This window comes from Chamaea fasciata, unplaced genomic scaffold, assembly GCF_029207755.1.
Source record: "Chamaea fasciata isolate MVZ Bird 193981 ecotype frontalis unplaced genomic scaffold, bChaFas1.0.hap1 SCAF_7, whole genome shotgun sequence".
NCBI classification, from domain to species: domain Eukaryota; kingdom Metazoa; phylum Chordata; class Aves; order Passeriformes; family Sylviidae; genus Chamaea; species Chamaea fasciata.
Window position 1 is genome coordinate 26,523,453 of NW_027094092.1, and position 21,637 is coordinate 26,545,089.

The window sequence follows — 21,637 nt, forward strand, 5'->3', positions numbered from 1 at the left end:
CACGCATAGTGCCACGTGTTACCGGTCTACAAATCAGACGCTGCAGACGGCGGGTATCTCAGCAGCGAGACGCCGTGGACAACACGCTGGGCCGGACCGGCCAGGGCCGCTGCGCCCGAGAAATCTGCTCCAGGGGCGATTTTTGAGGCAGGAGGAGAAGGGCGCGGGCTGTGCAGTGTGCAGTAAGCCTTACTGTACTGGGGCCTTTCACGAGGCCAAAGTCCACTGGGGCTTGGAGCATCCCGAGATGCCGAGAGAGCGGAGGGAAAGCACGACCCAGCTCTGAGATCCCAGCAGTTTCACTGGAAGAGAGACTTTAGGAGTCACGTAAGCTGATGCAGGCCCTGATGCTGTGAAAGTTACCAGCTGTGCTTACAGTGCATACAGCCTTACAGCAGGTACGGGATCTGACAGCAGCCTCAGGGAATAACTTATCCGCACCCGAAAAGGAATATACCTCAGGAAAGGCTGCGCGGTTCCGCTACAAAGGATGAGGTCGGTGATTGCGCACAGCAGGTTTGCCTTTCTGCCCTTCTTCTCTCCGCTGCAGACAGAAGGGGGCTGACACGCATTGTCCTAGTAGAGAGTAGTAACTGGAGAAAAACCCCACTGACACAAATAGGACCACTTCTGTAATGCGTTGTTTGCTGCCGCAGCTCCGTTCAGCGCGGCCGGACCGCGGGCGGCCACAGCCGGCACTGACACCCCGCACACCCCACGCTTACGCACCGTGTGCTCCAGGGGGGAGGGAAGTTGGCGTAGCAGCCCTCCCTTGCCGCCATGCTGGGTGTACCCCGGCCGGCGTTCCCGCCCTCTGCCGTGTGAGGGCGCCGGGGGTGGCTCCTTTCCGCCGCCACATTGGGAGTGGCGGATGAGCGGGGCGGGGCCGGCGCCGCTTCCGGGGGCGGCGGTGACTCGCGGGCCGGCGCTGGGCTGCGGGGACGGGCGGGACATGGGAGCTTAAAGCGGTGGCCCGGCCCGGCGTAAAGGAGCGGCCGTGGCGGTGCCGGTAGGTGTGGGGCGGGTTGGGCTTTGGCACCGTGCGGCGTCCCGGGTAGGGCGGCAGGCTGTCTGATCCGATCCGTGTCCTCGGTGCCGCGTAGTGCCCAGTGCGGGGCGGGCTGTGGCCGCCGGGGGCCTCCGTGGGGCGAGGCGGGCCTGGCGCGGTCCGGCCGCGCTGCCCCAGAGGTTGCCGTCCTTATCGGCTGCGCGGGGCAATGGGGCGGCCGGGGGTCCGGGCCCGGGTCCTCCGAGCCCCCGCCTCAGCCGTGGGCTGCGCCCGCCCCCCGTGTGCCGGGAGGCCTCGTGGGCTCGCCCCACCGGGGGCGGCAATACCGTGTCCAGGTGGTTTTTATTTGCTTGGTGAGAGCCTGTGAACTGCCCTGTTAGTAGGGTCCAGGAGAAAACCCACCTCTTGTTGCTTCTTCTTAAACCTTTGTATTATGTCCTGCTGCCTTTCGACTAATCTGTAAGATACTGTCGTGTTAATGTAGTAAACAATAAGCGTTGAAGTGCTTTTTGTGTTTCTTTCACTTGTACGTCTCGATACCCTTGGTCCTTCTGGGAAGCTACTGGCGAGTCAGCGTTAATTTTTTCTCCTTTTTTTCTCCCTTTTTTCTCTTTTTGTTTCACTTAATGGGAAGTCAACACATGACTTGGCACTCGTAAGTAAACCACCTAAAGGAACTTCGGAAATTTCTTTATGCAACCTCTCTAACTATTTGCCTAACTTTTTATTTGTTCCCTTAAAAAGGACACGAGATGCTCTGTGTTTAGAACTACGGGTGTTGCTTTACTTCCTCTTCATAAACAAGCATGATTCTGTGCTGTAGAGGGAACCGCGATGTAGGAAGGTGTTTAGGGACAAAGAAAAAGCCTCTTGTGATATCAATTGCTTGCTTGCTTGATCTAATTGAGTACTTTATTGCTTACTGGCAGTCTAGTAGCCAGTCTATATGCCTGACCTCCTCTGTGCTGCAGTTTTTGAAGTAGGTTATTATATAGCATAGTTTGTGTCTTTAGGAGAAATGGAATCTGTTACTGCCAGTAAGTGGATCAAAGTTTGACTGTGAATTTGTATCGGCCAATATTTGATTTGGAGGAGGTTTCGCGAGGCTTTTTCAGGGATAAAAATGAGCTGTTGAGGTGAGTGTAGAACTGAACACGCTGCACGGAGGAGGTGGCATTGGTAGCGCCTATTCTTTGTGCTATCGCCCCTGTGCAGTGTGTTCAGGAAGCTGATAAGAGAGAGCAGGAAGCATGCAGAGCAGTGTCTTGGTCCTGGGCCCTGGCCTCTTCCTCCAGGGCCACAGATGCTTTATTCGTTTATCTTGTAGACATAACTATCTGGAGGAGTACATTCTCATGCTGATACCTTGTGCCAGCCTGCATTAGCTGGGCTGAATTTCAGCAAACTAGCAAGTAGGATAGCTGTTTGTGTTAAGGAAGGGTTTTAAAAAAACAACTTTTCTGTATTAGTGCTATGAAGAATTTAAGAGAACAAAAAAATCTCCATCGCTAAACACAAAGCTGTCTAATTTTGACCTTTGCAAGTATGCACAGGAAACTCATACTTAACATTTACGTATCTAAGAATATTGTTTCATGAATTCTTCCATCTTTTGGGGAAGGCAACAGCTCCCTTTACCAGAGAAGGAACTGAGGGCATCCACGATCACCTGAGACTGTACCAGTCCACTGATAGCTAAAAATACAGCTCATGAGATATTGGCTTTCAGTCAGTTGCTGCAACAGTCAGGTTGTATCACCAGCTAGTTCCTATCTTTGTGGTAAGAAGACATAGTCTGTGTTTCTCAATCATGCTTGTAGATGCACTGGATAGGCTATTTCCTTCTCCCCCTCAATTTACAAATTATCTGTGAAGGAGGAAGAGAAATTTGTGACATTGATTAAAAGCATAACTTCACAGCAAAAGGGGTAGGTGCAAATAGAGGACCTTCAGATGGTGAGTAAGGAACTAGTTTATGATATGTAGCAAATGTAATGGATATATGACAAATTTCTGAAAGGCATTCAGCCTGTCAGAAGTACAAAACTGCTTGTCAGCCAGAGATGCAGGACAAAAATCTTACTCAAGGTGAGTTTCTGAAAGTACCAGCAATCAAAACAATATTGATCTGGTGCAGGTAGACCTGTCTGGCTTTAGAAAACTTACCACTTTTGTCAGCCTCTCCCTGTCCAGATGTGCAGAGTGTAACTGGAGTTGAGCAAGCACTTTATCAGGCTTTGTGGCACCCTGCAGTTAACTCAAATTCACAAAGATCAGTAAGCATTTGGGGTACTTTGGACAGCACAGCTTTAATGTGCTGTGGCTGTCATCATAACACAAGGAATTAAATTTTCTTTTTTTTCCTAGAGACAATAAGTATTGGAATTGCTTCTCAGCTAAGTGCTGAAGAAAAGCATATTTAAATCATGTGACATTTAAATCATGTGACTTGCCTACTGTAGCTTTCTCTACCATGGAAGTGTCTTATAAATCTCAGAAGATTAGTGGTATTGAAGAAAACCCTGAAAATGCTGTGCAAAGTCACTGTTGTAATGGCTTTTGAAACTTATTTACATTGGAAACTGAGTGTGCAGTGGAGTATTTTAGGCCAATGAGAGAGACAGCAACAACAACAAAAAAAAAGATTTCATGTTAATTTTTTACAGTGTGCTCTGGGAAGGTGGGTAGCAGATACGATTATGTTGTTGCTGGCTGCTTACAGCAATGCTTTAATCTCGAGTGTCTTTCCATTCAAATGTTTATTACCTCCTCCCCAAACTCTTTAATACGCCTTTTGTCAGGTAACCCAGGCAGTGAACTGCTGTTGGATGAAGTGATACTTTTGTAGCTTTCTGATCTCAAGCAGATATTTAAACCTTGGGACACATACATGCAGCAGGGTATTCCTAACACTGAATTAGCTCCTCTCTCACTATGAAAGTTCTGCCTTGGCAGATATTAGCTCTTAGTTCAGTAGCCGGGGTTGGAACAGAACTTTGATCCACCTCAAATGTGGCAATGTGAGCAGTGCTTTTCCCAAGCAAAAATTTGCAGTATACTCTCATGGGATCACCCTCCTGCTAATAGAGACCTGGCCATATCTCACAGCAGTCTGTGTCACCTTCCGGCTTTTTCAAGTTAGATAAAATGCCCACTAAAATACTTCAGCTGCTCTGAAGTGAGTGTTGATTAAGAAAATTAAGATCTCTAAGCTAGTGATTTTTTGAATAAAAAACAATTGTTGTGTCCCTTGTTATTTTGCAATAACCTTTGCTTCATCTTTTTCCTCAGTCCTCTCCAGCCTAACAGCTTCACATAGGAGAGGGAATTGAGAGGTTTTCAGAGTTTTTGGAGCCATGACTAAATGGATAGTAAGTGCTAAGAAAAAAGGCTGGGCAGACATAAGTTTGTGTCCTCTTGTTCAAGAGATAGAAGTAACTGAAGCCTAATCCATCCTCAACTGGATTGGGCAGCAATGCCGTAGTTATGTATTATAATGGTGAATTTACAGGATGGCTTCGCACAACTGAGCAGTCTTGTGAAGAGATCTAAAGCTCTATGTTGGAACTGGAATTTCAAATAGCTCTGTCTGTCCTGCACAGTCTCCCAGATAAAGCATGGCAGTAAAAATCAGGTTCTTATGATTTTCTGGCCATGCATTTATTTCCTTGATGCTCTGGTTTCTTAATGAATCTTCCTTTTTATAAGGCAGTGATAGTTAAGGTAATGAATGTGCTGTCGTCTGTTTCCTAGTAGGAAAGTTTAATGAGCCCAGTTACTTCAAGAAAATACGTTTTTGTAGCAAGTTTAGTTCTCCATACTCCGCAGGTATCGGGCCTATGAAAGGGGCAGAAGGGGAGTTGTACTGAAATATGTTTATCTGAGTAAATACTACCGAAAACTGATAACAAAAAGTAAACAAAGCTGGCATCACATCCTTCCTTAAAGGAGTACTTCTTTGTGTTTAGGCACATTAGATTCTTGTTTAAAACTTGCTGGTCTAGAATGAAAATTTAACAAAAATAGCAGAATATTGTTATAATTATGAACTATCTTTGTAAGCTGTTGTGTTTTTTTACTTTGGTTATTTTGTGGCTAGGATTTTTTAAATAGTAGGAGAGGGAAAGCAAAGAAAATAGACATTGAGCATCAAGATTAAACTAAATGCTTGCCTTAGCAAATGTTATCATAACAAATGTGATCATGGGAATATCAATTTTTTTCTCTCTGCATATTTTGTCTTTGTTGAGTAATCTTAATGCTTTGGGTATAAAATAATTTTATCATATACCATTAGCATAAGAGCTGGATACCTCAAAGGGTGCTTTATGATTCCTAGGCAGAAAGATGGGGGAGAAAGTAGCCATTCTTTATGTATGTATACTGTGTTCTGTTGGAACAGCTGAGTTATTTCAGTACAAATGGCCTTGTCTTGGCTGTTAAAATTTCTTTTGAGGTATCTGTTCCAATTAGGCCTGCAACTATTGAGTGTGTATTTACGTCTTCAGGAACAGCCTATTTTGGAAATGTTTGATTTGTTTTAAATTGGTGTTGTGTGCTTTTTTTTTTTTTATGTTTTAAACTGCCCTGTGGTGAGAAGTCTTTATTGCCTAGGGAATGTGTTTTTCTATTCTGCCTTATGACACTAATTGCCTCTCCAGAGCTACTGTGTAGATTGTGTCTGTGCTTACAAAAGCAATGCTGCAAATTAATGGGAATAAAACTATGGGGTTTTTGAGTCTAATACATTTGGCTTGGATATTCAACTTTAAACAGACGTTATGATCAAACTAATTCAAAGAACATGCTTTCTTATGCCTGTCTTATTAAGGAAATCGTAATATGTCTTATTTTACATACTCTAATGGCAGTGTCTGAAAAGTGAAGGTGGGTAAGCTTGTCAGGAAGCCTAGAGAAAGAAAGAAAGGTTCTGTCACTCTTCAGTGACGTAAGACCTCAAGAAATTATCAGAAAAGTTCAACAAATAGCTGAACTCTTTATGTTAAAAGGTTGTCAGGATGTTTCTCTTAACTAAGTGTTCTGGGTGGTTTTACTTAGCTTATTCACACACAGGTCGTTTATCCTAGCAATTATATGAGCCATCACTTTAAATTATGGTTTCATCTCACAAGAGGCAAAGCTCTACCGGTCCAAATATGGGCATCAGAAGACAAGCACATGCATACCTCACCTTTGAAGAATCCTGGAAGTAACTTTTTTTTCCCTCTATGTCTGCTGTGTTGGAAGGGTTTTTCTTCCACATCTTGAAGCTGGATTTCTTCATCTTTAGGTCAATTTATAAACAGTTTCAAGAGCAAATATTATTGATTTAAGGCAAAAGTGAGTGGAATGCTGTGCATTTCTATAGAACTTCTTGCTACCTAGCAGTGGAGCTGTTCAGGAAGATATGAGCAAGCTAGGGGAACACAAAGCCTGTCTGTCAGCTGTTGGAACTGGTTTGCTGATGACACAAAGCTGGGAGGAGTGGCTGATACCCCAGAGGGCTGCACAGCCCTTCAGAAGGACCTTGACAGGCTGGAGAGACGGGCAGGGTAGAACTGTCTGAAATCTAACACAGGCAAATGCAGGGTCCTGCACCTGGGGAAGAATAACCCCAGGCAGCAGCACAGGCTGGGGGCTGGAGAGCAGCTCTGCCAGGGGGAACCTGGGAGTTCTGGTGGACAACAAGCTGTCCCTGAGCCAGCAGTGCCCCTGTGGCCAAGAAAGCCAATGGGATCCTGGGGTTCATCAGGAAGAGCATTGCCAGCAGGACCAGGGAGGTGATCCTGCCCCTCTGCTCAGCCCTGGAGTTCTGTGTCCACTTCTGTGCTCCTCAGTACAAGAGAGATGTGGAGATTCTGGAGTGGGTCCAGCAAGGGGCTATGAAAAGGATCAAGAGACTGGAGCAACTCTTATGAGGAAAGGCTGAGGGAGCTGGACCTGTTCAGCCTTGAGGAGAGACAGCTGAGAGGGGACCTCATCAATGTCTATCAGTGTCTCAAGGGAGGGTGTCAGAGGATGAAGCCAGGCTCTGTGTGTTGGTGTCAAGCAACAGGACAAGAGGCAACAGGCAAAAACTGATGCATGCGAGTTCCACCTAAATATGAGAAAAAACTTCTTTATTGGACTGGTGACTGAGCCCTGGAACAGGCTGTCCAGAGAGGTTGCTTAATCAGTGAAAATAGGTACTTTCCTTCCTGTCCCAGGTTTACTGATCCTTAGTCGTGCAAATCAGCTTGAAGGGTATTCCCAAAGCCTGTGAATGAAAAGATAATTCACTGATTATACACTGAAATTGGACTACTGAAAACAAAGTTAGAGGCCTTGTGTGAGAATATCTTTTTTTTTTAATGATAGCAAAAACTAACTTTCATCGACATCTACTTTAGAAAAAAATCCAAGAATGATCGTCTCAGGCTATGCTAGGTGCTGAAGACCAAACCTGCTGAGATGTTCTTTAAATCTTGAAGAATTTCAGCTGTAAGGTGTCTTGATTGCAGTTCACAATCAGAGTTATGCACACTTCCTGTGAAGAGCTGTGGGGTAACAGCCTGGCAAATCTGGATAAATTTACCCTCCTAGTAGCAATTACTTGTTATATATTCTAAAATACTGATCTGGTAGGGGAGAATAGATCGAGTCAAGCAGGATGTTTGGAATTATATCCATGGGTAACATGAACTTAATTGCAAACTACTCATGTGAAAGATCAAGGATTAGTTTAAAATTTTGGGAGGAAAATTTTTTGGGGAAAAATATCCTCTTATTTCTCAGCTTATGTGCTATCTCATTAAATTCTTGTATAGCCTGTGAGGTCTGTTTTCCCATTGCTAGGAGTGCTGGCTTTATTACGATAAAATGCAACAAAAATGCATATTCTTAGCTCTGAAAAGCCCATCCCTGATAGGAACACACTTATTGATGGGATTGCTTACTCATCTTGTATTGTAGGCAAAATATCTATCTTCTGTTTATAGCAAAAGACAGATCATGGCGTGTTGGGACTTCAGTTATGACCTTGTGTTTATTATGAGAAAGTAGGAAAGTAGATTAGAAAGTCTTTGCTACAGTTGCAGATGTACCAGTTAAAAGTTTTATGGATCTTTTTACATTTGAGGCATTCACCGTACAATAACAGCAACCATTTCTAGAGTGTTAGTTGGGATCATTTTAGGTCGTGTTTCATCTGTGAAAATGTTTCCCCTTTTTCTGACTATTGAAATTCTGTAATGGAAATAACACTTAAAGTTTATAGTAATAACTTAAATGTCTTAATGAATTTATTTCTATAATACTGGGCAAACCAATACATCTTTCCAGCATGGAGAAACTTGTTATTTTAAGACCTTACTTCCTGTTTTTTACCTATCTAACAATAGAATTTTTTCAAAAATGTTTAGGAAGCCAAATCTTGGAAAGAAAACGGCTTCATATACTGATTGTTCCTATATTTAGCTCCTCAGTTGGGTCGTATCAGTTGAATAATTATTTTCGTGTCTTCTAGTCCTAATGAGATGTTTTACTATGCAGAATGAAACATATAGGCTCTTTGAATTGTCTTCTACTTTCAACTCAAAATACTGATGAAAGGATAATTCTGATGCTTACCTGGTATCTGTTATTACAGGGGGAAGGTTCTCTTTTACGTGATTACATATAAGTAGTGTTTCCTCATCATGGATGACCTATCACCTGAAGAAATTCAGCTGAGGGCCAACCAGGTCACTGATGAGGTAAATATTATGGGAAGACATCTGAGATTACAGTACTTGTCTAAGAAGATTAGAATATCTTTTAAAAATCAAGACAAACCAGGACAACAATTCTGCAAGGTTATGGCTGAATGTTTTAAATTTTCACTGTAGTTGGTGAGTGCTGGAGTGAAGACTACTCCTAAAAATAAGAAGGAATTTTAAAGTCACTTACTGAACTGAGTACTATCACCCTGTCCTGATTACTGATATGTTGGAATTTGGTTACCTACAGCATTGTTAATCCTATTGATACTTCATGACTTTCTTATTTAATTAAAATTCATTTGAATGTGTCATCTTTTATAATGACTTTCCAACAGGATAAGAAACATAATAGCGAGGACTAAAAACCAGGAAAAACTAATGTGCTGCCACTATGAGCATGTTGTAGCATGTATTAAATATAGACAAAGTGATGAACCTTTTGTGTACTATTGCCTTACTACAATGAACTGGGAGAAAGGACTTTCAGACACTGATATATTTGTAAGTAATTAATGCACTCATTTTAAAATTCCCTTTCTAGTCTTTGGAAAGCACAAGGAGGATTCTTGGCTTGGCCATTGAGGTGAGAAAAAGCTTTTGAATTCTCTGGATTTATTAAGTATGAAAAACACCATGCTATCTGTCATTTTAAACAGTTTTTTGTCTTTCTCAAGACACATGCTTAATCTTTAGAAGTTGCTGCTTTAATTCAGTAGTAGCATTAGAATGACATGGCCTTCACGATTTTCACATTATATCAGATTACAGAAGAATCAATATCCTTTTTGCCTGTTTCAGGCAAAAGGATCTAATCTCCAAATGCTACAGATTAGCTGTAAAAGTCTTCTGATGGTCAGTTACATCTTTGGCTGTTGCATAATTTGTTTTTCATAACATCTGTCTTTTAGCTCACTTTGTCTGTGAACGGTGTGGAAATGTTTTGCTATGGGGACAGTAGGGCTCGGGTGGGGTAGTAGAGTACAACTGCTCTTGGTTCTGAAAAGGTAATTCTACATACATCTTCAATCTGTTCATCAGTTTTAACTGATAATAGAACTCTTAACACCGTTTTACATGACTTGAAACAAATCTGTATTTTGTGTTTATCGAAGTGAAGTTGTATGAGGAATCGACTCCTCTGCACAGTTCTGGCTTGCTGAAGATGCTACTGTTACCAGTGAGGCATTTGAATCACCATAGCTTGATGAATACTTCTCACATACAAGTGTTAAAAATGTCATAAACCAACATAATTCCTCTTGGTATCATAGTTTGGTGATTCATTCTATGCTGCCAGTTTACAGTAAAGCATGGGTGCAACTTGCTTGCTAGATCCAAGACTGAGCCAGCAAAGAGCTCTGCTGTAGTGTATTCCTCACTGCTGAATTCTTAGGAATGGTTTTGCAGGCTTTGTTTTGCTTTCTTTCATTCCGGCTCCCAGGACTAAAGGTCTTGGATGCCCTTTTGAAGGATTAGGGATGAGTGAACCAAATGCTACTTCTCAAAATGAAGCACAATTAGGTTTACTTTTCCAGCTAGATGTCACAATTCAATCTGAGCATTACAATTAATTTTATCATCTTGTTGTAATGTAAGAAAAACCTCACAGAAATGCCATAAAAACCCCATTAATTGAGACAATGTAACTGGTAAGGAGCTTATCAGCATAACATAGCTTATAATTTAAGACTTCTAATAGCTTTACTATAGAAGTTATTTCAAGTACAGTGCTTTATTATAAACTTGGTTTGTTTATCAAACTTACTATCCAGACCTGATTTTGCACTGTAATCTCATTTTATATCTGCAACTGAATTTTTTTCTGCAGTCCCAGGATGTTGGCATCAAAACTATTGGAATGTTGGATGAACAAGGAGGTAAGTTCTTCCCTAACACTAAAAACCAATCTTAGTGTGTAAGTGTAAGAAAAGAATTATCATAATAGAGTTGTTCCTGAAACTAAAGGCTTATTATTAAAGGCTGTTTAGGGGAAAATGAGATTTCCTAGCTGGTTATTCTTGTTTATTTGTAGTGTTTAAAAGAGGTTTTAAAGTAGTTGAGAAGTAATATTAGTTACAATGTAATGCAGCTCTGCTACAGAAGCTGCTTGTTTCCACCAGGGCATGAATGTTACTAGCTGCATTTATTCTAAAAGTAGCAACAGAAATGCTACTTTAGGGATAGGGAAGATATTTGCATAGTACACCAAAACCGCTCGCTGAATATCTTTTGTAAAAATAAAAAAAAAATCCTAGAAGGCAGGAAAGAAAAGTCATTAGTCTTGGTATAAAGATAGAACTGAAACTTGTTCCTGCTATCAATCCACGTTTATTTAGGTTACTTGTTTCTCTTCTAGAACAACTAAATCGTATAGAAGAAGGCATGGACCAGATAAATAAGGACATGAGAGAAGCTGAGAAGACACTAACAGAGCTCAACAAATGTTGTGGACTCTGTGTCTGTCCTTGTAACAGGTCAGTTATATTGGTACTTGGGCCTGGAGTTTTAGAATATTACCAGTATCTACTGTACCAGGAGATAACTAATTAAAGAGCTAATAAAAAAAATGCTGAATCTTTAGCAAAGTTGATTGTTTTGGTTTGTAGAGCTGCATCCTTTTAAAGCTGTATGAGAGTAGCTGAAGCTTACTTGTATTTAACCTTACGTTGTGCCCCTTTTACTGTAAATATAGCTCCTATATAACATCCTGCACAGTTAATCTCTTTAAGGCTTCTATTTAGTAGAAGACTATCAATATCCATGCAGATGAGACCGAATTGGACTGCAAATGGCTGTATGTAAGTGCCTGTCTGCTAGAAATTTGATTCCAAAAATAATTTTTTTCACAACACTACTTTTGTACTAATTTAAAAGCAAGACAACTTATGTTTTGGAGAAGGAAATTAATATTGATTCTCTAAGCATTTGAAAAATATTCATGCTTTAGGGAGGGTGAGAGTAGGGGAACAGAGCAGATACTGGTGTTAAGACTTTAATTTTTTCACTAGTGACTACATAAATTCTTGCAGATGTTTTCATAGTATCTTTATAACATCAGTATTATGGCTGCCATATCTAAGTCAGTCAAGCAATCTAATCTTTTGTATAGCACTTGATTTGTACTTTTAAACAAGTGAACAGCCTGAATAATGTCAGAATTATTTTTGATGGTGTCCTAGCTTTACCTTTAAGCAGTAAAGTACCAAATTGTTTGTATTAATTGGATGTGATCATAGCCCTTCCAAATGAAGGAGACATAAATTGAGTATGGTGACTAAAGTGAATAATGTGTGCATTGGTTGGTTTTTGCTCTTTAGCATGAACAAAATCACTTATCATTCAATTGAGAAGTCACAGAAGTTTAGATAAAAATTTCTTGGAGTAGCTGAGTCTACCTAACCAACAGAATAACACTTTAAAGGTAATTTAGGATAGGTATGAATGTGACTTCTAAGGCTGAAAGTCTTAGTGCATTAGTCCCTTGAAAATGCAGATGTCCTGACCTCTGGATAGGCGTGCTTACTGCTTTATATTAGTTGGCTCAAGCTGGTGGACTTTGAGTATTTTGACACACTCAGTCTTTGTTTTCTGTAGGTGATAGTCTTATTGCACTGAAGCTAAGCAGCTAATTGACACTGAGCAAGCTTAGAATTTGTGAACTCTTGTGGCACTCCAAGTACACAGATAATGAGAACAGAAATAGTTGTGTACCAAACTGGACTGTAATGTGCAGAAAAAAATGGGTGAGAAGAGGGTAGCAAAGAAGAACGAGTATGTCTTTCATATATCTACTGGTACACCGACCCTTTTATCAATGTCAGATTTATTTGTCAACCAGTTACCACTGCAGCTTTTCATATTTTTCATAAAAGCATAAAGCTAAATAAGCTAAATCAGAACACTTGCTGAACTATTGGCTTGGGGTTGTTTTTTTTGTTGTTGTTGTTTTTTTTGTTTTGTTTTGTTTTGTTTTTTTTTACTTCTCCTAGGCTTAGATTATTTATAAAAGCTTTGTGAAAACACAAAATACTGGCAGTTCTGTTATACAACCTATGTACTAATAACAATTTACCTTTTTGTGATCTTTACTATGCTTTCTTTTCCATTCTCTCCTAACACTGATGCTTGCTTTCTAAAAATGAAGACTAGGATAAGAAGCTGTATTCACTTAAACTGGTGAAAGTGGATTTTAGGACAAGGTCAGTGTTAGTAGTGCAGATGAACATTTAACCAGCTGTCTGAAGTGATGTTTCTATTGCCTTTGTGCTTGCACGTGCATGGTCTGTCTGCATGCGGTTCTCCTTTTTACTGTGATGTTTTGTAATAGTGATGTGAGTAGAATATGTCCATTACTACAGAGGGTATTATTAGCTGTGGAAATGGTGAACAACTGCTTGAGCCATTGCTGGTTTGGCAGGTTGTATAAATTGCCTCAGTTTTGCAGAAACGAAACTTGAGAAATGTGAATGTATAGTAATTTGTAAAGCAGGTCTTAAAAATAGGTGGTGAGAAGGTTTTCTTCTTAACTGTGCTTACTTTGAATAATAATTCTTTTTCTGGCTGTCTTCTTCATAAGTGCAACTAGTCTTCAGGTCACTTATTTTCTGTTAGTAAAGTCCTCACAGTTGCCTCTGGCACCTAAAACTTTGCTTCTCCAGGAACAAATCATGCAAAGATCTCTTCCAGTTACAGCTTTAGTATAAATGAGATTAAAATATAATACCCAATCTAGTTGCAGTAAACTTAGAGATCTTTAGGTCTGTGTATGTACAAGGAGCTCAAATTGAGTAGTTTTGGTTTCCTCAGGGTTTTGTTGGGTGCAACATTTTCATTATGAACTGAGAAATTATTCTATTTTTCCCCTTGATATATTCATTCTGGATTACTTCTTGCAGGATATGACCTCTGAACCATAATTTCCCATACTGAATATGTAAGCACCAGTAGAAGGAGGGGGAATACTTATTCATTAAGCTAATTTCACAACTCTTCAAACGTATAACATCCAGGTTACTGAAAGGCACCGTATCTCTAGAAATGGACTGCCTGTGATTTCAAAATTAGATGTAGTGAGAGGCACTACGGATTCCCCTTCACAGGTGAAGAAGCAGAAAAATGGCAGTGCCTGGATTGTGTAGCTTAAACCTGAAAATGCCACAAAACAAGGTGAACATGAGAATATTCTCAAAATAAGTTCTTTAGGATTCATGAGAACAGACCCTCATTTAGATAAGGCTATTTTGATAGATTTTTTTTCCCCTCTTGCTTTTGTGGCTTTGTGATTCTTGAGATTGCTTTGTGTCAGTGTGCTTTTTTTTTTTTTTCCTGCTATGAATTACATGGAAAAAGTGTAATGGTAAGTTGGTCTATTGATTTAATGGAGTGAGTACAATTGAATTGCAGCGTGAAAGAGCTACTTAAACATGATTACTGTTAGTTCACAATCAAAGTTAACGTGAGAAACATTAACTTTTTCTGTTGCCAAGTAATTTTTTTAATGTTTGATTAAAAACCAGTATCAATTTATGGTTTTCTTGCATAGTACAGGTATTTGTTTGAGGTAGTTTTTGCATTCATCCTCATTTCTTTCTTAAAGGTAACTAATCTTGACTCTGGAATCATTTCTTTTATAAGTGCTGCTCTATTTTATGACAGAGTAAGCTTTCCTGTTATAAGCTTCTGTCCTCTGGTAAAGTATTGCTTTAAGCAGATTACTGTTCTTGTATTAGAGCTTAAGACCAAAGTAATCACTGCCCTTAGAGTAACTCAGTTGTGTTTGTACTATCAAGATACAAGAACTTGTATTATATAGACAAAGTTTTATTTGTACAAAATTTAAACTTTTGGGCACAAGACAAATGTTTCTGAAAATTCTAGATTAATACTGAATTTTAGTCAGGAAGCCTTATTTCTGATGGAGTGGTTCAGATTTTTTATTTTTATGGAGCAGGACAAAGAACTTTGAGGCCAGCAAAGCGTACAGAGCGACCTGGGGAGATGGGACAGAGAACTCAGCAGATCATGTGATATCCATGCAGCCAAGAAGTATAAATCGGCAGCAGCCTCAGACTTCTGGAGGACCAAGTGGTGGATATATTACAAGGTTTGCATGTTCATATTCCTCAGTCTCAAATGCACAAATCCTGTTACTAGCTGTCAGCTTCTTTGAGGTGCATTTTAGGTCAAGTTGCTAAATAGAAAATTTTTTACTGTTGTTTCGAGGAATTGTTACTTCTTGGAGAGGAGATGGCAGACACACCTTCAGTAGTGTAGTGCTCATCTTACGCTTCTGGTTTTTTTACATTGTGGTGGTATTGTCAGTCTGTTTCTGGATGTGAGAACTATAAGGCTTAGTACTCAGTTACTGAGGGGACTGTTAAAAATATCAAGGCCTATTACTGTCATGAAGTATATTTGAGAGAAACTCACATCTTTAACTTCTGGTAACTATTTTAATTTTTAAGGCTATTTTTGTAGTAGTGGCTATCTTAGAACTTTTTTTTTTAATGAATGCTTGCTTGAATTGCAGTTTTAAAAGGGGAAAAACATAACTTGGTTTTAATGCATAGTGCAACAAACAAACAAGTTCTACTAGAGTAAATCTTGGCTAGATAAAAGCAAGTTCTTGATTCTTGAAATATGTCTTAATTATTTGAACAGGATAACCAATGATGCCAGAGAAGATGAAATGGATGAAAATCTTGCTCAAGTTGGAAACATTCTTGGGAATTTGAAAAACATGGCTTTGGATATGGGCAATGAGATTGATGCCCAGAATAAGCAAATAGACCGGATAAATGTAAAGGTAAGTGTAAAAGGTGTTTTCTGCTTTCAGTTCGGAGGCTGTGACTGAGGGGTTATTAGGAAAGCACTCAGTGTATTTGCAGCAAATATGTGGTAAGGTTATGCCATTCTCTAGGTTGCAGTGATTTGAACAAGAGATATATTGATACATAGAGGTTGTATAGCTTAAAATTCAAATGCTTGAGTGTCCAGAAACCTAAATATACAGCACAGATTATCACTTACTCTGAAAACTAATAAACTTCATGGAATCAAAAGTACGAACATTTACTGGAGGTATACCTGGGGGATTGTTGCTCACCGGAGTTGTTTGTTTGTTTGGTTTTTTCCTTGTATTAGGGAATAGTTTTTTTTAAAAATAACAAGGCTCTTCTGGAATTCCTAAAAAGTCACTCATGAATGTAAAGTAAAACACAAGTAATTCATTGCCTTAATTCTTCTAGACAAATTAATATTGGAGCTGGGGAAACTTTGGAATAATGAAGTTTGTAGGTGCACAGGGAAAGGGTCTGCACATGAAGTTAGTCATAGTGACTTCCTTTTTTAATATAATTTTATTACTTAAGTGTTAGCTTCTCCAAACAGATTAAGCATATATAATGTGTTCTGCAGAGTTTTCTTTGAAAGGAAGCTTTATGAGAATGCTAAGTCTATTTTAGAAATGGCCATATTCTGAAATGTGTAGAAGTTATTTTATAGGTATCCTGGTTGAGAAAGGAAGCAAAACCGTTAATGAATAGTGTATATTAATGATTTCAAAAAGTAGACGTGAACACTGATTACTGTGAAATTATAGTATTAAGAAAAATGAGAGTTTAAAAATCTCACTGAAATGTGCAGTAGGGTTAAAAGCAAGAGGAATGAAATTCTTCTATTTTGTCAAAAAAACTAGCTGCACCTTTGTCAGCATCTCAATTTTGTCTACTAATTAAGGGCTTGTGGTATTCATAAGGCAAATCAACATGATTTTGTGGATAATGCCTTAACTGTTTCCTTAAACTGCACAACTGATTACCATGTTAAAAAAGTCAGTTTAAAGTACTCTAGAAAATTTCTTGGAGTTTAAAATGGGGTGTGAAATTCTTAAAACTTATAAAGCAGACTGGAAACTGCATGGTCAAATAAACTGCAAGTGGGTATTGCTGGTTTTAGTAATAGTGTTTCTAGTAGATTCAAGCATTTGTTTTGGCCTGATGCTCTTTTGGTTTAGTGATTTGAATAAATCTTGCTGATCAAGTCTTACTAATTAGTGAAATACAGTGTATACACATTAGAATTGCTTTGCAGACCAGAATAAAAATGAAAGTGCAATTCTTGGCTTTGAGACTGGCAACTTGTCTCAGGATATTTAAAATTAATCCTTTCATGCTGATAACTTCTTAAGCCTAGTGAACAGTCTGGAAACCAAACCAAATGTTGTGTGTAAATCTCCAAACAACAGTATCATGTAATGAAACAAAGAGCGGTATTAAGCTTAACTTCAGAATAGAATTGATACTTCTATTTTTAAAAAAATTCTGACTCACCTGGGAAATAGACTTGACTGGGTGACTTTTGAGAGTATTATGCAGGACTCCTAGTCTGAGTAAACCCACAGTGAAACTTACATTACTGAATTTTTCTTAGAAGAAGATCTAGTAACTAGGTTAGTGTTTCCAAAGTGTTGTTAACAGATTTGAGTCTCTCTTTTTCTATAGTAGGTTTTTGTCCCTCCCTTTCCCTTGACCCAAAATGCAGGAAGGAGGGAAGAACTTGAACTGCAAGTCTGCTCTGCCCAGCACATTGCAAGACAAGGGTGTGAAAAGGCTAATACTTGGCACAGGTTGAGCTTCTTAGGAGATCCACTCACAGTGAGGGCAGAGGCTGATTTTGTGCTTATTATACTTCCTGCACATTCCCCAGAGCACACTGCATAATTGGGGAATTACTTATGACTCCTTATCATACCTTTCAGTAAAACTGTATTTTGACACTTGCTCCACCTAGATAATGTGACCTGACTTTTGATACTCCGTTATAGTAAATTAAACAATAATAAAATCTAAAGCTTGTTCTTACAAATACCATATTGTTACAGCACTAGGACATTGGAGGGCATGTGAATGGAAACTGTGGATATGCACTAGGCAAAATAAATCTGACTTCATGCCCATAGGCCCAGTTTTGACTGTTACTTTTAGTTCAGAGCAACCTTGTTGCTCTGTACAGATCCTTAAGATGTCTAAACACTGGGAGAGATTTTTATTCCCTTGTTTTGTTAACTTCCTGACCAGCTGAGGCAAGCTGCTGTGTTTTGAAAGTCAGCTAAAGAGTAAAACCTTTTCTCTTGGTTGTTTCTGCCAAAATTGACAGCATGTGCTGTCTAGGGGGAGAAAAATTACTTCCAGTGTTAAAGAAGTTGCTCCCCTTCTCTCTACCACAATGATACCTTGCGATTCAGAAGTTCACGTCGGTTTGAATTTTTAAACTGTTTTGCACCAGGTCTGCCAATGAATTTCTCTCTATGAATTTCTCTCTTTCAGGCTGATACAAACAGGGAACGCATTGAGCAAGCGAACATCAGAGCCAAGAAACTAATTGAAAATTAAAGCCTGCTGTCATTGTTCAATGACAGCCTCTCCAGCTGCAAGCCACCATATTCATGAATCTGTGAAATTTCTATTCTGAAATAAGAGGGGCTGGGAAAAATGAAGCAGTACCCCTTCTGTAGGGATTAGTTCTCTTTTATTGCTTCATGTAAACATGGCCTTGACTCCACGAAAGCAGCCAACTTCCTTCTACTCATCTGCCTTCACTTTCTTTAAACTGCTCAGGGCTAAAAGTGTTAGGGCTTTGAGAATCTTCTTGCATGTTTTATTCCTCTTCCTAGTTTTTTTTCATTATATTTTTTAAATTTTATTTTCCTGCACCGAATATTCAATCCTTTAATAAAGTTGAACAAGCAGGATAACCTGAATTCACAGTTGTGGAAAGTTGGAGAGGACACTTTTGCACTGTTTGAAATACCTCATAAGTTGAGTGTCTTCACTAAAATAGGGACTAGGTGAACGTTGTCTCATTTGTTTCTCTAGCATCTAACCATAGTTTTACAATCCAAACCACATGACTGGTTTGAAGTTGAATTTGTGCATCACAGAATTGAAGAGGCCCGTTAATTACAACTTGTGGATTGAGGGCCTTTAAAACACTTCCTAACCACACAAACTTTAAGGTAATGGTAACCAGAGGGATATACAGGTTTCCATTTCTTTACTATAAATTGACATCGGTTTGGAGGCCATGACTAATCATGCTGCATTGTTCTGATAATTTTTGTTGTGTGTATATATATGTATATGATCTAAACCCCATGCACACAAGTAGAAGAAGATAAAACTATCTCCCCGAGGTATTTATTTGATGGAAAACTTTACACCCCTCATCTAAAAGTTACCTTTTAAGTGTTTGAATGATGCATCTGAACTGGAAGAAACTGAGTAGAAAAGCATGCAGTTTGCTTGCATATCTTATTCTCTTTTGGCCAATTTGCGCTGCAGTTCAGTTTATGCCTTTCTCCAGTGCAAAATAATGATTGAGATCTGGTGCAGAGTTTGCTCTCAGCAGTGACTTTGGGGGTGCTTCTTAAACCTACCAAAACCAGAGAAGCTTATTGTGAAACTTCTTTGTCACAAGTCTGGAGGAAGCAGTAGCTACTTATGAACTGTATGCTAGTTCTAAATAAACTGGTTCTAAATAGATTACTGACTGGTTTATTATTACAGACTTTGGGACTGGCAATTGGAAATACTACATATCCAAGTTGCTTGCAAATAAAATGTTCTTATGCTGTTGCAGAATAGAGCAGCTTCTTACCAGGTGCGGTAAAGCACTTTCCTGTGAAGAAAAATAGTTTGGTTTTATGGTAATATAAAAAGATTTTTTTGAAATCTTAATAGTAATTAAATTGCAAGTGACTTTGATTATTATAACTCCACCCAGCAATATATTATGCCTCTTTTCAAGTTGAAAATTATGCTTTGGGCTAACTTGTGTTACTCAGTGTTGGATGGCAAAAATCTTCAAACCAAATTGATTGGACAAACAAAACTTGTAAAAGCATTAAAAAATTAAAAAGCATTATGGGGTGCTTTTTTGAAGGACCATCCACAGCTACCCTGTAGCCACTAATACTGAATTCCAGAGTCAGAGATGACACTAATCCACCAAAATGCAAGACACTGTTTGTTAAATGTTCTGTTTTCTTTTTAGTAGAAATATAGTCAGTGTTACCAGTATATTTTCAGTTGGCTCCCAGGACAACTTTGATATTTAAAGAAAAAAAGAACCAACACCAAAAACCACACGCATAAAATCACACAACAACCCACCAAACAAAAACCCAACCAAACACAAAAACCCCAAACAACTGACCAAAGGATGGGGCAGCTGCATGTAAAAATAGGCCAGTGGCAGTTTGCCTTATGTGAATAAGGTAATGTCATTTTTAGGGGACTAGATACTTGGGTAGTGTGGGTTGGCTCCTCTCTAGCTTCCGGTAATTGTTGGAATGCTAATGAATTTCAAAAGTTCACTAGCTACCCAATCAGTAAATGAAGATTATGTGCTTAAAAAAATGCAAGTAGCAAAGAAGTAGTTTTAAGAACGTTGCATAGTAAACTTTGAGCAGCCACCTGCATAGGGACTTTGTATGCGCTTTTTCCTTCTTAAAAGCTTCATATTAACTTAAGGAATATTTGCTGCTAGTTGTGAATGCAAAGTATATGTTATTTAATTATGATTATCTCCTGGAACAGAAGACTGAAATGGTTACCTTATTCTGCTTCCACAGTGCAAGGCTGCTCTGTAGCATTTGGACATTGCACACATTGGAATGTTTTTCTCCCTTGCCATTGCAAGTCCTTGTTCTTGAGTTGCAGGAACTCTTAACAATAAATGAGCATGTTGGCTGATAAAAGTCTGTGATTGGTATATCAAAATTATAATATTACCGTGAATACCACACAAGAAAATAATTTCTGAGACTCATGAGTACTATCAGAGTATCAATACTATTTTCTAATGCAGCAAGAGCCAAATCTGTGAGGGAGTTGGTGCCTTTATGTTAGTCAAAAACATTTTGCTTCTTGGATGTCTTACTGTTGTCTATAGAATAGATGCTTAATTTCCATATCTATGGTATGAAATTGACACTTGTACATCTTTGTATGTGTGAATGCTATTAAGAATGAAGGTTTACAGTTTCTGCTTTTGATTGTTAAACTATATATTGTGCACAAGAAATACATACTTTTATAACTGAATGTGTTTTAAAACTATGTTCTCTTAAAAATGTCTTTGTTTAGTTTCCTGTCCTTGAAAAACTTGGCAGAACTCGTTGCTTCTATTCAACTAGGAAGTTCCTCATCTATTTTTATTTCACAGAAATCCCAATGCTAAAAAAAGAATGGGTGTGGTTGAGAGGAGAGGAATATTGTGGTCTTTAACACTCTAGTTTTGATCCCCACATAATCAACGTCTCTTAAATTCAGACAGTGAACTGTGTCCATCTCTTCTTTGAAAAATCATGACATACATGGGAATATATTTCAGGATGATAAAGGAACAAAGTAAAATGACTTGAAACGTTCTAGTTAAATATTGGTAACATATGCCTAGCAAATAACTAATCCATTAGATGAAATATAGTGATTTAACCTACTGCCAATGCAATTTCTTTTGTGAGGCAATTTAAATTGTATTTTCTCTCATACCAGAGCTTTGGATTCCCAGAATGCTCTTAAGGGGGAGGAGGTATGGGGGCAACAGTTCTGAGCTGCAAGAGAGACTAGCATACCTGGGAAGCCCTTGGAAGAAGCACTTCTAATATACTATCTAATATGTACCAGTAACTAGGAAAAGAAACTAGAGAGAGCCTGCTTATGTAATGATTATGAGGAGGCAGCACATGTCCTGTAGGTATACTTAAAGGACAATAATTGGTAAATTCAAGCTAGTCTACTCCTTGATGGAAGACAGCTTTCTAGCACAGCAGTAAGTGTACTATGAACTGCAGCACATGCTGTTTGTATAGCTACTTGCAAAGCTC

At 39.0% G+C, this 21,637-nt stretch overlaps 1 protein-coding gene across 1 annotated transcript; it reads left to right on the top strand.

Moving 5' to 3' along the window:
• Positions 1–907: 907 nt before the first annotated feature.
• On the top strand, positions 908–20,864 carry SNAP23 (synaptosome associated protein 23). The gene is made up of 8 exons (XM_066188123.1): positions 908–1,009; positions 8,637–8,742; positions 9,290–9,331; positions 10,577–10,625; positions 11,105–11,222; positions 14,699–14,851; positions 15,409–15,553; positions 18,075–20,864. The coding sequence occupies exons 2-8, from the start codon at positions 8,686–8,688 to the stop codon at positions 18,138–18,140; spliced, it is 630 nt and encodes a 209-aa protein (XP_066044220.1). The 5' UTR covers positions 908–1,009; positions 8,637–8,685; the 3' UTR covers positions 18,141–20,864.
• The last annotated feature ends 773 nt before the right edge of the window (positions 20,865–21,637 follow it).

What these genes read in the sequence shown, in the direction of transcription:
- SNAP23 (XM_066188123.1), top strand. Translation starts at nt 8,686, where the DNA reads ATGGATGACCTATCACCTGAAGAAATTCAGCTGAGGGCCAACCAGGTC. An exon ending in TTCTTGGCTTGGCCATTGAG is followed by an intron (nt 9,332 to 10,576) that starts GTGAGAAAAAGC and finishes TTTTTTCTGCAG; the next exon opens with TCCCAGGATGTTGGCATCAA. An exon ending in AATGTTGGATGAACAAGGAG is followed by an intron (nt 10,626 to 11,104) that starts GTAAGTTCTTCC and finishes TTTCTCTTCTAG; the next exon opens with AACAACTAAATCGTATAGAA.